At 44.0% G+C, this 15,336-nt stretch overlaps 1 protein-coding gene across 1 annotated transcript; it reads left to right on the top strand.

Moving 5' to 3' along the window:
* Nucleotides 1-288: 288 nt before the first annotated feature.
* Nucleotides 289-13,529, top strand: LOC141983944 (uncharacterized). Its single transcript, XM_074946900.1, has 5 exons — nucleotides 289-386; nucleotides 4,767-5,021; nucleotides 9,740-9,877; nucleotides 10,514-10,633; nucleotides 12,955-13,529. Exons 1-5 carry the CDS (start codon nucleotides 326-328, stop codon nucleotides 13,095-13,097), a joined length of 717 nt encoding a protein of 238 aa, XP_074803001.1. The 5' UTR covers nucleotides 289-325; the 3' UTR covers nucleotides 13,098-13,529.
* The last annotated feature ends 1,807 nt before the right edge of the window (nucleotides 13,530-15,336 follow it).

Below are 15,336 nucleotides of genomic sequence, written 5' to 3'. Positions count from 1 at the left end.
CCTTTGCTCAAGATAGGCTTTACACTGGCTTTTTCCTAAATCTGATCTGATGGCCGGGAGAGTCCTTTCTCCTCCCTTTCTGAATCCCATTCTGATACACACCCAGCTCCTGGGTGCGGGGCCTTGCAAGCGGATCGTGGCTCATGTCACTGCAGCATGAGTTCAGCCACCTGGAACCTTAAAGATCTATTCTGATACGTTATTCAGCATGGGGTGTGTTGATTTTTTTTTGTTCCTGCTTCTGACATCATTTCCTGAGCAGCAGATTCGTTTAGCCGTGTAGCCAGATCCTGTTCTTAACAGACGATGCAAAAAGCTCTTTAAAATGGATTTCAAATCTCCTTTAACCCTGCAGTGTGTGCTGATGATCATAATCATGATTGATGGTAAGTGTGGGTTTTTCTTTATGAAACTGGCATGGCTTCGCCCAGGTGAGCGGAAACGTTCATTTTGCTCGGATACCTTTGTAAGGTCACCACCGGGCGTTGGGAAGTATCAAGTGTTGTAATTGCTAAAGCATGAAAAGAGGCCATCATACCAAAGTAAGACAGATTTTTTTATAAACTAATAGTAACTAACAATGCGTTATTGCCTTGACGTACTGCAGCCGTGAACGCACCTGAAAATGATAGCCTCGGAGGATTTGTATGTGGCATGCTGGTTAAAGCAGGAGATGGGAATGTGAGACTCTGAGGTTCTAGTCCCAACTCTTCATATGACCTTGGGCAAGTCCTTGTAGCAGTAGCCACTATGTCCCTCCAATGATAGCGATAGTTACCTATGCAAAGGGACAGTGTGAGTCTTAATTGATTCATGTTTGCAAAAGCCTTTGAGATCCTCAGATGAACAGTGCTATATCGGTGTAAGTTATTTTAATTGCCATACATACTATTAGCCTGCTGAGTGTTGGACTCCCTATACACTGTCTCAGCCTCTAAGCTCTGAGGAGGTGGAGCTGTTGGAGGTAGGAACTTAAGAGGAAAAGAAGAGGGGGTATACTCATGTCTTTGTCTCTGTAGTTCTGGCTGTATGATGTGCCCCTTGCCTTGATTTTTGCAGGATAGCAGAGTTAGCCTTCACTTCAGGTTTAACCCCCTCTCTTCCCACCTTCCCACTGTGATCCGATTTACCATTTTTATGTCTTATCTGGAGTTTTGCCTTTTGTGAGTCAGCCAGATCAGAACCAATGGACGGACACACAGTAAAATCAGTGACTATGTTTTATTATTATTGTTGAGGCCACATTAGTGAGGAAGCAGACACTGTCAGTGGAATCATTGGTGGCTCAGTCAACTTTCCTTTGGGAATTCAAAGCCTAAAAAATCTCTCTAGGGTAACCTGGGCAGATGACCCATGTGTGAAGCCCACGCCTTATGATACTTCGTCTACAGACTGTGACACTTATTGTAACGAGATTGTGTGCTTGCAGAGCAGATCTCTGCAACTGAAGAATTTGTTGAAGGAGGATGAAGGAAAGCATGAATTTGCTCTTACAAACACAATCAAAGATCTTTCTTACTGAAAGTATCCAGTAAGTGACCTTCATTTGGAATCAATCATTCTTGAATCTGAGAGCTTAAATGAAGGATCAGTTCTTTCCAAGATGTCAGTTTGGCTCTCAGTAGCTGTAGGTGTCTTTGGATTAGCAGACACAGTTTGTAGGTTTTCGGCTCTGCAGAATGCCATAGTGCTGCATGCAAACCAAAAGATATTTTCTGCACCCACATTGCCAACTTCCTATATCCTCTGAGCCCACTGAGAGCATAAAGGTGCTGGGAGAAGATGCTTTCACCCCCAACTTCAGAGATAGCAGTGTGGGTTGTGTGTTTCTGGAGAGCAGATTTTAGGCACGGAGTTGTGGATTTTAGTCCATTTCCATAGTGGGACAGGTGGCAGCTGTCACGAAAACTGTCACATTGCCACTGTTGGCACTAATTGACCCCTTGCTGGCAATCTCGCCTGGTAGGCTAAGGACTGACTGGATGATGGTGACTGAACTCTTTTCTCACCCCCAAGAGCTGGTCTCTCCGGGTCAGGTTTGAAATACACCTGGGCTTGTTTCTCAGCTGCTCAGTGCAATGGAGAAGGGGTCTGACAGGGATGCTGTTGCTGCTCCCTGATTCTCAACTGTTGACCCCCAGTGTGCAGATTTAACTTATGCTGATGACATCAGGTCCCTCAGGGGTATTATGTCACTTAGAAGTTGGTCATAGTGGCCCCTTGCTCCACCATGCCCTCTGTCCCCAACCTTCCCGCTCCCTTTGTTCACTGGATGGCACAGCTCTGGCATAGGAGACAGCAGAGCTGGTGCGGGAAGTGGCAAAGCCACTTCTGCCAGCTTTACGTCAGTGGTGCTTCTCCTCACACAGGGACAATTCTCCAGGGTGAATCACCCGGCTAATGGAAGCTCACTTAGTCTATTGGAGATTCCAGCCCATCAGTGGGGTAGTGTGGGGAGGCTTGCACTGCCATTGCCCACTTTATACCAGTGCCATAGATAAACTGAGGACCTCAGTCTCCAGGACTGTCATTCTCTCACCTTGCACTGCCCCCTCCAGGATTCAGATAGGCTGGTACTTTGCATCACATTCTCTCGGGTCCTGTTCTACGCTGCATTCACTTTACAACGTCCCAGGTTTTTAAGAGAAAATGGAGTTTATGGGATTATAATGAAAATGTCAAAGTGGACTGATCTCAGTGAAGACGAATGAACTTAATGCCAGCCAAGTGCAGACAAGCTGAACTCCAGCTGAGAGCTGGTCAAAGACGGGGCTCCTTGGCCCAAAGGGCTTAGATGAGAATTGGGCAAATCCTTCAGAAAATGTTCAGGCCTACTTTTTCCTATATTTAAATCCATTTGCTTTGGTGTGTTTACAACCCTTATGTGTTCACTTGCCACACATCTTCTAGTGAAAGAATTTACTGGCAGGAATACTCATAGGTGCAGTGTCTTTTAGGTGAATATTGGATAGTATTCAAGGAAAGTGAATTTTGAGCTTGTGAACATGAATATTCACACAAGACACCTATGTGTGAGTTACTTATATAGTCAGGGAACAGAAATACACCATGTGACCTGTATGTCTAGTCCATACTTCACTACCTGCCAAAGCTCAATTATAGAAAATAATCTATTGTCATGGACCAAACTGATGGAGATACAAATGTATTCACTTGGGAAACTTAAAATGATCTGGGATTCATTTATTTAGTGTAAAGAACTCTTTTGATAACCTCAGTTTCATTATTCTTTATTTCTGAAATAAATAATTTTCAACAAGAAAACCAAAGAGACCCCAAATTTGTGTGAAATGTAGGTAAATTAAGATGAATGACATCTATCAGAATGAGGGAGATTTGAGAAAGGTCTGATTAACATAACCAACACAGCTCAAATTTTAAATACTCTCAACAAACTGCAAGCTACAGGCCAGAAATTATTCAGAGTTTATGCTAAAAATAATTTTGAATACTGAATCTGGAAAATTCAAGAGAATGATAATCTGTTTTCAGGCAATATGTGAACAGAAGAAGAGGTGAGAAATAAATTACTACTTATTGTTTGCTCAGCTCTAGCTTGAGTCAATTCTCCTTCAAGAGTACTATCTCTATATCTCTCTATCTATTTTCTGATGCTTTGAAATTAAAGGTTTGAGATGAGCAAATAAGTAATTTCATAAGAGGTCTCCAAGATCAAGGGCTGTTGGTATGATGGAATTACAATTCTTTTGGAGGGAGTTGCAATCAGTATCTCATGAGGATTCAGGTAAATAGTTAATTGAATTAATCAGCAACAGAAAAATGTGGGTGCACCTGGAAATTAACCAAACCAAACCAGGAGTTTTGATTACATTCATGTGACAGATTTTCTTCTCAGAGGGCAATCAGCCTCTGGAATTATTTGCTCCAGTGCCACGGGAAAAACTCAAATTAATGGCATTCAAGAGAATAATAGCCAATAACTTGGGCATCAGAAGTATTTCAGGGTGTAAATGACATTAGATACTCATCTACTGTACGGTGATGTTTGATCGCACCACAGGGTTGAATTGATCACCGGATATGGGGTGGGGAAAGGATATTCTCCTGTTGCACCTTGAAAGTTTCTGTCCTCTCTTGGAGCATTGTGTACGATTTGACCATTAGGATCAGGTGGGAGTATCCCAAAAATGATCTCTTGCAGTTGCTGGGGAGCTGATGGGCACTGCTGAGACTGAAGGAGGAGGAACCGGCATTGGTGACGCTGCAAGAGGAGGAAAGGGAGTGGTTCTCAACCTATTTACCACTGTGGGCTGCATATGCAGCCCTCTGTGTGTTTTATGTGGGTCACATCTGCACAATATATATACTCCCTATTTGGCCCTGAGACTGTCACATAGGCTGCATGTGTGCTGATTATGCTGCGGGTTGAGAACCACTGCACTATTGGATGGATTGCCTGGGGGTGGGCAGACTCGGGGAGGATTTCAGGACTAGGAGAGACAACTGTGGGATCGCAGAAGAAAAAAATGGAAATTGGTGGGACTGCAGGGTTGCCATAGGCTATTGTGGGATTTCAGAGGGATGGGGTTGGTGGGATTGCAGGCATTGATGAACCTCATTCTTTCCCATCTTTTATTTCTGTGCAAACTAACATGTGGCAAATGCCGTTGGGGTTTGTGTCCGAATGGCAGAAATACCCACTTTTGTTCACGTTCATTGCCATGTCTGGTTAATTAGTCTCTGTTCTCTCCCCTGTTTTCATAACTCCCATCTTGTGTGACAAGAGCCAACCCAAATCCCAGCTGTTAATGTCTCCAGCCAGATTGATGGGGGAAGAGAATTACTTTGTGAGAGCGCTAACCGTTCCCGTGTCTGCTTTCGTTGGATGCTGAATGGACAGCTTGTGGGTCTGATTGAGATTGAGGATGATGGCAAGAAGATTATTTTGGAGAAAGGGCTGCCTGGAAAGCTTGTCTGTCAAATTCACCATGAAAACAACATCGGTGAGAGTTCCCTCATAGAACTGGAGTGTAAGGAAGGTAAGTGATGTTAGCCACAGTTTATCTTCATTTTTCCCCTCTCAAGATGAGGGTGAGAGGAGTTGTCAGTGTCTGTATCTGCATGCAGATACAAGTGCGTCTTGACTTCCTTGCCTCCCTCTCTCCCCCCTGCAGCTCTTTATCCATGTCCTACAACAGCAGTTCTCAACCAGGGGTCCGTAGCCCCCTGGGGGTCCGTGAGCCCTTTCCAGGGGGCTACAGAGCCCCATGGCTGAAATCCGGTTCCCTTGAGCCCCAGCACTGAAGCCGGGAGCAGCGCAAGGCTAAAGCTGGGAACCCCAGTGCCCCCCGCCACCCGAAGCTGGGAGCCTCACTGGGAGCCCCCCCGCCCACATACAGCCCCTAGCTACCGCCTGCCTGCACCCTGAGCTACCCCTCTGCCCACACACAGGCACTAGCTATCCCCTCCCTGCACCCTGAGCTACCACCCCCTGCTCACACACAGCCCCTAGCTACCCCCTTCCTACACCCTGAGCTACACCCCTGCCCACGCAGAACCCCAGCACTCCCTCCCTGCACCCTGAGCTACCCCCCCACAGCCCACACACAACCCCTAGCTACCCCCTCCCTGCACCCTGAGCTACCCCCCCTGCCCACACACAGCCCCTAGCTATCCTCTCCCTGCACCCTGAGAGGTTTTCAAACTTTTTGAACTGAGTCCCCCCTTTGAGTTATATTTTTGGCTGCATCCCCCCACAGCCCAGACAGGCTGGGTGGCCTCCTGCGGTGAGTCAGGGGATGGAGGAGGCGCTCCTGCCCTGGACCCTTCTGTGCAGAGTTGGCTCGAGCCCCACCAGCCCTTGCCGCCCCCCCCCCGCATAGAAGTAAAATTATGCCTATGCCCAAGGGTGTCCGCCCGGCCCGGAGCCCCGCACTCTCCCCCTCACCCTCGCCAGGCCCTGGTGTTTTAATAGCATGTTGAGGGGGGCCTCAGCAAGAAAAAGGTTAAGAACCTTGTCCTACAATGTATTTCCCAAATTGATATGCACCTCCCGTACTGACAAGTCAGAGATCTCCTACTCCACAATCAAAAAAAACCCACGGGTTTCTTCCTATCCTGACATACTTTCCTCACTGAACCTTCCAGCACCTCCACAAATAAACCAGCACCCACTACCCGAATTCTTCAGCTCCTGAGCTCAGCTGCTGTCTTGTGCTTTGCTTTATTACCCTCCACGTAGGTCCGCTGTCCAAAATTGTCAAGAAGATTAACCAGCTTATAAATATCGCCTCAGCCTCCCTCACAATTCGTGTTGGGCAAACAATTCACCACAAATAATTTATTTATTTAGATCTAATCTTTTTCCCTGTTTGCAAATTGTCTGTGGACTCTGATTTCATTAATTTGTTTACTGTTCACAGCTGATGTCTCTTTCATGAGAACAAATTTCACCCAATGAATTGATCACAAACTGTTCAGCGCGGGCTCGATCAAAAGCCTATTGATATCGTTGGAAACACCCTCATTGACATTAATGGGCTGTGGATCGGGCCTTGTGATAATTCATGCAGGCATCTGATAATCACCCTGCAGTATATGCTCTGTGGGGCCACCTCAGTGACAAAGTGTAATATCTGTTCCCTATTTCCAGTCCACAAACCCATCAAGGAATTTCATGATAGCTGTGTAAGCACTGCTGATGTGAAAAGTTGTATGAACACATATTGGCATGAGTATTAGCACAGTTTTGGGAACTGGTGACACTTTTGCTTTCTGTGAACAAATACTTACTTCGTTCTAATGTTCACAAACAGTGAGTAAAAGGGGTTTCGAATACCAATGTAGAGAATTCATGGGTTTTAATTCTTTTTAAATGACCAATTATTTTTGCTGTATTCTTTCCCCCTCTCCTTACCATTATGATGATGATGATGATTAGAAAAAGACTGATGATATTCTACTCACTAGTCAGAAAAAAATTACTTGCTCCAGGCAAATGGACGAATGCAGTTTTTGTAAGGTTGATAATGAATCTAAATACCCTGGGCATTAGACAACTTGATGGCAGATGAAATTTATCCTGGATAATTGTTACCATAAAACATATTAACCAGAATAATTTAAACTTCTCAGGAATACTGAGAAGGGCTATGAACATGTGGGATCTAAAGAAAATGACTTGGTAGTTATAAGTAGCTTGATAAAGATGTCTGTCCAGCATGCAGAAGTCGTTTAAATAAGCAAGAAGATGCATAGGACATTTAAAAGGGTATTTATTATTAGGGCTGTCAAGCGATTAAAAAAGTTAATTGCAATTAATAGTGTGATTAATTGCACTGTTGAACAGTAATAAAATACCATTTATTTAAATATTTTTGAATGTTTTGAATGTTTTCTATATTTTCAAATATATTTATTTCAGTTACAACACAGAATACAAAGTGTATAGTGCTCACTTTATATTTATTTTTATTACAAATATTTGCACTGTAAAAAACAAAAGAAATAGTATATTTCAATTCACCTAATACACCTAATGCAAATACTGTAATGCAATCTCTTTATCATGAAAGTTGAACTTACAAATGTAGAATTATGTACAAAAAATAACTGCATTCAAAAATAAAACAATGTAAAACTTTGGAGCCTACAAGTCCACTCAGTCCTACTTCAGCCAATCACTCAGACAAACAAGTTTGGTTACAATTTGCAGGAGATAATGCTGCCCACATCTTGTTTACAAGGTCACCTGAAAGTGAGAACAGGTGTTCGCATGGCACTGTTGTAGCTGGCATTGCAAGATATTTATGTGCCAGATGCGCTAAAGATTCATATGTCCCTTCATGCTTCAACCACCATTCCAGAAGATATGCGTCCATGCTGGTGACAGGTTCTGCTCAATAACAATCCAAAGCAGAGCGGACCGACGCATGTTCATTTTCATCATCTGAGTCAGATGCCACCAGCAGAAAGTTGATTTTCTTTTTTGGTGGTTTGGGTTCTGAAGTTTCCGCATCAGAGTGTTGCTCTTTTAAGACATCTGAAAGCATGCTCCACACCTCGTCCCTCTCAGATTTTGGAAGGCATTTCAGATTCTTAAAGCTTGGGTCGAGTGCTGTATCTATCCTTAGAAATTTCACATTGGTACCTTCTTTGCATTTTGTCAACTCCGTTGTGAAAGTGTTCTTAAAATGAACATGTGCTGGGTCATCATCTGAGACTGCTATAACATGAAATATATGGCAGAATATGGGTAAAACAGAACAGGAGACATACAATTCTCTGCCAAGGAGTACAGTCACAAATTTAATTACCGGATAATTTTTTTAATGTGCATCATCAGCATGGAAGCATGTCCTGTGGAATGATGGCTGAAGCATGAAGGGACATATGAATGTTTAGCATATCTGGCACGTAAATACCTTGCAATGCTGGCTACAAAAGTGTCATGCGAATGCCTGTTCTCACTTTAATGTGACATTGTAAATAAGAAGCAGTCAGCAGTATCTCCTGTAAATGTGAACACACTTGTTTTTCTTAGAAATTGGCTGAACAAGAAGTAGGACTGAGTGGACTTGTAGGTTCTAAAGTTTTACATTGTTTTGTTTTTGAGTGCAATTATGTGACAAAAAAATCTACATTTGTAAGTTACATTTTCATGATAAAGAGATTGCACTAGAGTACCTGTATGAGGTGAACTGAAAAATACTATTTCTTTTGTTTATCATTTTTACAGTGCAAATATTTGTAATAAAAATAATAATATAAAGTGAGCACTGTACACTGTATTCTGTGTTGTAATAGAAATCAAAATATTTGAAAATGTAGAAAAACATCCAAAATATTTAATAAATTTCAGTTGGTATTCTATTGTTTAACAATGCAATTAATCGTGATTAATTTTTTTTAATTGCAGTTAATTTTTTTTGAGTTAATTGCGTGAGTTAAATGTGATTAATTGACAGCCCTAATTATTATTATTTCAGGTATTTTGCATAGTGTATTCAGTTTGGTCCCTGTGGAGAGAGACACTGTCGATAGATAAATTGACTAGATAGACAAGCTAGCTAAACAACCAACTGTAGTTAGCTAGACAAGGTGACTAACTAAACAGACTGACAGGTATACTTAGTTCAAGGTGTGGGAATAGTAGATGAAAAAGGAACCAAGTGATAATAAAATCAATGGTTCAAATCTATCCCTGGTGCAATTCCCTTGACTTCAGTGAATTTATACTGGGTTAAATTTGACTTCATACATTTACCATATTTGGAAGAAGAGTGTTTTTCTTCTGAATGTCCTATGTTTGAACAAACCATCCTTACATAGGAGGAGTACTTTGGAGGATCTCTGTCTGTTTGTAAATCTGTTGCGCCATCTGCCTGTCTTTCTGTCCATTTCTCTCTACCGCTCTGAAGTAAATTCAGTTCCTATCTAAATCTGCAAAGTTGACAAATCCCCAGTCAATGAGCCAGGTGCTGGATAATGTTTACCAACCTGTGGGTGACCTTCTGACAGGCCATCTGCAGTCCGTGCCCCATGCTGGTAGCTTCACATTAGCTCTGGCTGGGAAGGGGAATAAAGAGAAAATCTGTAACACAGTTAGGAACCACATAGTCCATCCTTTCTTCCTAATTCCCCCAGCCCACCCACATCTTCAATGTTCTTCACTGACTTTAATTCAGCTGTAGGGCTTCTTCAGCTCAGGAGGACATGCTCTAGTTCCTCTGACTAACATACTGTGTCCTTCGTGCAGGAGACCTGCTGAAGCAACCTTTGTTCCTTTACACCCTGGCAGCATGTGGAGGGGGTGCAATTGTCCTGGCTGTTATAGCGTCACTGATAACATTCTGCTGCCTGAAAAGCAAACAGCAGTTCATTCCGGTGCCTTCAGGTGAGCGGGGATTTCTCTGCTTCCTACTGGGTTGAGTACAGTCTGTCCTAGGACAGTCTAAACACAGCTCCATTTCCCAACTTGATCGGTGCAGCTTCTCCATAGGTCCTGACTAGAATTTGTGGCTAGTCTTGTCTTCCTTCCATTCCTGACCTTGTCCCAGTAAAGCTGAGCTTTGTAAAAACCTGCTCGTTGCTGGGGAAAAGTCTCCTGCTGGTGAATTCCTGAAGGAACATTTTTGTTTTCACCTCAGATTTGCTGGCAGGAGCTATTTGTGCTGAAAACATCAGTAGGGGCACATTAAAGAAGCCCTACTGCTCTGTCTAGGCTTGATCCTGAAGGGAACTGAGCACCTGTTCCTCCCACTGAATCTCCTGTCTGGATCAGGCCCTCTGTGCTCTGAGTTCAGACATAGCCAGGCCACCTCAGGTGGCAATCCTGTCAGCTTTCCAAATTTGGAAAGTTTATAGTGTCAATACCCTGTATCAGTCTGCTCTGGGAATGGAGCCAGGGCCATGTGAAATGGAGACAAAGACGAGTGTAAAAAGCCAGGCTTCACACTGAATATTTCCAGAGTTTATGGAGGGTGGGTCCTGGTTCCTGGTTCCTTGCAGTCTTTCATCTGCTTTTCTACAGAGGAGGAAAAGGAAGAGGGAATGACGATGTCGGTCATCTCCAATGAAGAAACAAAGAGCCCTCCAAATGGAGACCACCATGAGCTGCTATCTGCCCCAGATGACAGCCCTCCAAACCCTGGTTGGTACAGGGACTTGGTTTGTAGCTGCCTGAGAAATAACTCATTTAGGAAATTGGAGGAGGATAAAATTGATGTATGTTATTGAGGGTTGAAAGAGTTGGCTGAACAGTTTGGAAACCGAACGAGAGAGGATATACCTCATGACCACTGGCAGTGCAAGCTTCCCAGCACTGTCCTGTCAATACCTCAGTAAGCCACATCAGTATGTGCATTTGTCAGCTCTTGGTGCATTGTGGCCTCGTGCCCTTAATACCCAATAAGTGCACCAATACCCCACTAATGCACCTCCTCCGTGGGGCAGAGGATGGGCTCATCCATTTTACCTTCTGGGTATTAAAAATATCTTTTTACAAATAGCTTTGCAATTTTACTGTAATGTTAGCTCTCCATGCTGCATATCCAGTATATTTGTAAGCTAGAGTCACTAACATTGACTCCAGTTCTAGAAATCATTCTTATTCAGCACAGTGCTTAAGAATGTGCTAAGCCAGAAGCACATGCTTAAATCCCATTGAAGTCAGAGGTACTTGAGTACGTGCTGTGTTACTTTCTTGAATCAGGGCCACAATTAGTAATACATTCATATTTAAATCTACTAAAGAAATCGGGAATGGAAAACATGGTATATGTGTAATGCGGCCAGGTTCATGTGGGGATAGAAACTGTTTTTTTTAATCTTCTATTTGAGTGCTTGATGCATTAAACTCATTTTTTTGCATTTACTTTCCCTGATTTTTTTAAAGGAACATTAACAGCAGCATATCCGTTACTAACCTATATTAACCGAAGCTACCTTAACTGGAATACTTTTAAGTGAGCCTTCCTTATCTCCGGCATCTTTAACTGTGGCCTCAACTGTCCTTTACTGAGAAGTCCTTAACTGAGTTATCCATAATCTACCATCAGTTCAATCATTCTTAGGCTAAACTGGACGCCCTCGGTTTTCAGCGGTTATTGACAAGGGTGCCACAAAAATAAATCAAGTGTGCTTGATAAACAGAGCACTGGATTGGGACTCAGAAAATACGGGCTCGGTTCCCAGCTCTGCCCTTGATGTGTTGGGTGACCTTGAAACTGACCTCTTTGGGAAGGTGCTTTGCACTCTGCTGGTGCAAAGCATTATGTCAGAGGTCCGTATCATTGTTAATGCACATGTGCAATCATTCCAGATTTAATGAGCCAACCTTTTAAAACATTGACCTGATTTTCTTCCAATTTAAAATCCCCCCTCTTCATTAGGGGGGCCAAAAAACAAGGTATGTTTAAATTTTCTGGCAGCGTACCAAGAGAAACTGAGGTATGCATGTGCTGCATTTCAATAGGAGCCTGTGTAAGGAGGATGTTTTTAACTTGCTTCTCTGATTCAAAAATGTCTGAAAATTGTTTTGCTCTAACTTCATAAATAAATTGCATTTGGGGTTTTTAGGCACGGAAAATCCCAGCACTAAAGAATCTGGTTGAAAAAGTTGAACAAGTGAAAAATGAGGGGTTAGAAAGGAAACTGAAACTCAGCCCTAACTAGGGTGACCAGATGTCCTGATTTTATAGGGACAGTCCAGATTTTGGGGGCTTTTTCTTATATAGGCACCTATAACCTCCCACCCTCGTCCCGGTTTTTCACACTTGCCCTCTGGTCACCCTAGCCCTAACTCTAGCTGCGTCTACCACAGGAGCCATAATAAAATACAGTTTTATCTTGTATTGCATCTTACAAATGTATTGTATCCCTTAAAATGCTTGGCAGAGTTAAAAAATACAGTTACAGAGCAAGATACTGCAATAATAGTGGAGGAGGAGTTAAATGTAGAGATATAGGCAAGGGAGAATTGATATGGTTTGGATCGGAGATTTGAAAATACATGGAAGGTTCATAAGGCAGAGAGAGATGACAAGAGCTTGTCCCAAAGCAATAGTTGCCGGATTGTATTGAAGGACAGAGAGGAATCCAGTTCTGGGTGAGAAGAAATTAGACAGAGAGGGGACTAGGGAAAGATGAGCTCTGTGATGTTGTCTGTGGCAAATCCATAGAGGGATTTAAAAACAAGGGAGGTGGTTTTGAACCGGATCCTGAATTGAATGGGGAGTCAGTGGAGCAGTTTGCAGCATGTGCTGATGCAGTTGTGCTTCGTTGTGCCTGTCAGAAGGTAAACAACAGCGTCTGAGTGTGCTGGAGACCAGAGAGCTGGGCCTGGGGCAGGCCATAGAGAAGGGAGTTGCAATTGTCAAGGCAAAAGGAGATGAAGGCCAGGGTGAAGATTCCAGCAGAGGTGGAGCTAAGACACTAGCAAATGTTTATAACCATTTCTCACTTGTTTTCCAGAAAGCACAGAGACCTGTCAAGGCCTTGAGGCAGAGCCCAAGATGGAGGCAGAGTCTGAGGTGACACCGGATCCAGAGCTGGTTGTTGACATCAACAACGAGGAGTGTGTGTGCGACTCTTTCCCTGATCCTATTGATCCCTGACCAGACACGCTCACTGTACCGTCCTGGGATCTGGGGGGGCATACCCCTGTATTCCATAGTCTCATTCCATGTAAGAACTTGTCTGCAAAATAACTGCATTAGAGGGGGAAAGTCCACATGCGCACAGATTACAGGCCTGCAAACCTTATTAAAAACCATGCTTGGGCGCTATCATTAGCAATGGGCAAACAGGTTCAAATATTAATCAGACTCCCCCAACTCCATGAACATTTGCCTATTTATAAGACTGCACATGAGCTATGAAGCTGTTTAGCATGCTCTGAAATGAGCTGGGTAAGTTAACTCTCCCCCACCCCATTATTTTTCATGTCTTTGCCCCTCTGAGATTCCTGGCTAGGCACCAGGATGGACACAACATTTAATCTGAGACCAAAGCCAGGATTTGTCAGAAATTTCCTGGGAAAGCCTATACTCATGAGATTTCCAGCCACATTTTGCAGACCTGAGGTCAGGGGAAGGCTGAGATAAGTGTTCTTTGTGATGGGTGCTTATCTGAACCACACCTCCAAACTCTTTGCATTTCACCCATAACTAGTTAGTATGTGATGCTGAGAGATGTGAACCAGCTGTGATGGCTGGACCTATTGGAAGAGGATGACTTTGGGTCTCTCAGTATGTTTGTTGCTCAGTAATGACCAACAGGTGGTTATGTGTTTTCCTTTCACTGATGCTGATTGCATAGTGAGATGAGTGATTTGCAGCTGGTGTGCCACTGGGCTGCTTGCCTTTATCATAAGGGTTTTCATGGTATCCACCTGTGATTCTGAAAAGGTGTCTAGTGTAAAGCTGGGATTGTTGAGTGGTGTAGTCCTTAAGGCACTACTGCCTGAAATGTAATGGTCTGGCTGCTGCAGGCTGATTAAGCTGGTCCTCGGTGTGTGCTTGGGCTTTTTCTCCTCTGTGTTATCTGCACAGACAGCTGTAGTTTAGAGAATTCCTTAAGTGGGCTTGTCCTGGAGCCTACTCAATATTATACCCATTGACTTTGCTTAGAAGAGACTTGGGAATGGAGTAGTGGGGTTCTGATGGAGACTTGTGAGCAGAGTTATATAGGGGAATCCAGGTAGCAGGGGACCCTGCAGGCCAGGAGAAAGGAGCACTGGCAAAACTGCAGGTGAGTTTATCCTGGGGAACTGCTGGTTTGGGCTGGGCTGGGCTGAGCTGTGTTTGCCATATGGGGGATGAGGGCTAGAGGAGGTTCAAGAAATCAAGCTTCCCTTGCTTTGAGAGAGCTGTGGAGGCAAGGGTCAGTTTAAAGTCAAAGCAGGTGATGCAGTTCAGGGCTGAGTTGCATTGGCAAAGCTGTGGTGGCTGAGAACATTGCATTTTCTCTTGTGAATGCTGTTATGTCCTCCATTTTGTCACCATTCACACACCCTTCCCCGCCCCCCCCAAATCCTATGGAAACAGAACTGAGTGGTGGTTTGTACATGTTCTCTGATGCGGGCTGCAAGCACCTAAGTAAGGAAACATTTCCTGGCCTGGGAGCTGGAGAGAGCGGCATACAATACCTGAAGGATCACTTTGCACATTTGGATGGCAAAGCTCTGTATTGGTGATACCAGAGGGTAGTTTGTTCTGTTTTCTCTGATTTTAGGACTCCATTTATAAGATCTTGCAGGTCTAGTAGCAGGGAGGGGGAGGTTCTTAGATGTCCTGTGCCACAGGTGACTGTTCAACCTATCTCAGCTGCTAGGAAACACCCCATCTGTTAGGCACAGACTTTCCATGATGTGAAGGGGCTGGCCCTTTGGCTTTTCTCAAGGCATTAGGCCATCCCCTCTCAGTTGGAATGTTGCTCAGAGCTCACTACATGAATGTGGCCATATGTGGGAGAGTTATATCCCATCCCTCCAGGGAACATCCAGGTGGAAATGAGGGGATACCCATTGATGGTGTGCTGTGGGGGAGCTGGAGAGGGGCGGGAGAGTTCAGTAGTGCCAAAGAAGTGCTGGGTGCAGTCAGCTCTGGGCTTTCCGACCTGTCTGCTGCACATTGTAGCTGATAAAGCTAGAGGCAAACAGGGTGACATTAACCTTAGGATGGTGCTTCAACCCAGGGCTCAGTGATTCTCCTCTTCACAGGCACAGTTCTGAGATGTTTCCGCTACTGACCACATAGTCTCAGTTGAGGTCTGGAGCTGGATTGAGCTTCCCTGTATCCAGGAAATATAGGGGAATGAGGCTTCTGTTGTGGGAACTGGTAACTTAGGGTGCAG

The sequence above is a fragment of the Natator depressus genome, chromosome 1 (assembly GCF_965152275.1).
Source record: "Natator depressus isolate rNatDep1 chromosome 1, rNatDep2.hap1, whole genome shotgun sequence".
In the NCBI taxonomy this organism is placed as follows: Eukaryota; Metazoa; Chordata; order Testudines; family Cheloniidae; genus Natator; species Natator depressus.
This window is presented reverse-complemented; position numbering and strand designations above follow the sequence as displayed.

Excerpts from the sequence above, each read along its gene's own strand:
- LOC141983944 (XM_074946900.1), top strand. The coding sequence starts at position 326 with ATGGATTTCAAATCTCCTTTAACCCTGCAGTGTGTGCTGATGATCATA. Across the intron at positions 387-4,766 it reads GATCATAATCATGATTGATG|AGCCAACCCAAATCCCAGCT; the intron begins GTAAGTGTGGGT and ends TTGTGTGACAAG. Across the intron at positions 9,878-10,513 it reads GTTCATTCCGGTGCCTTCAG|AGGAGGAAAAGGAAGAGGGA; the intron begins GTGAGCGGGGAT and ends GCTTTTCTACAG.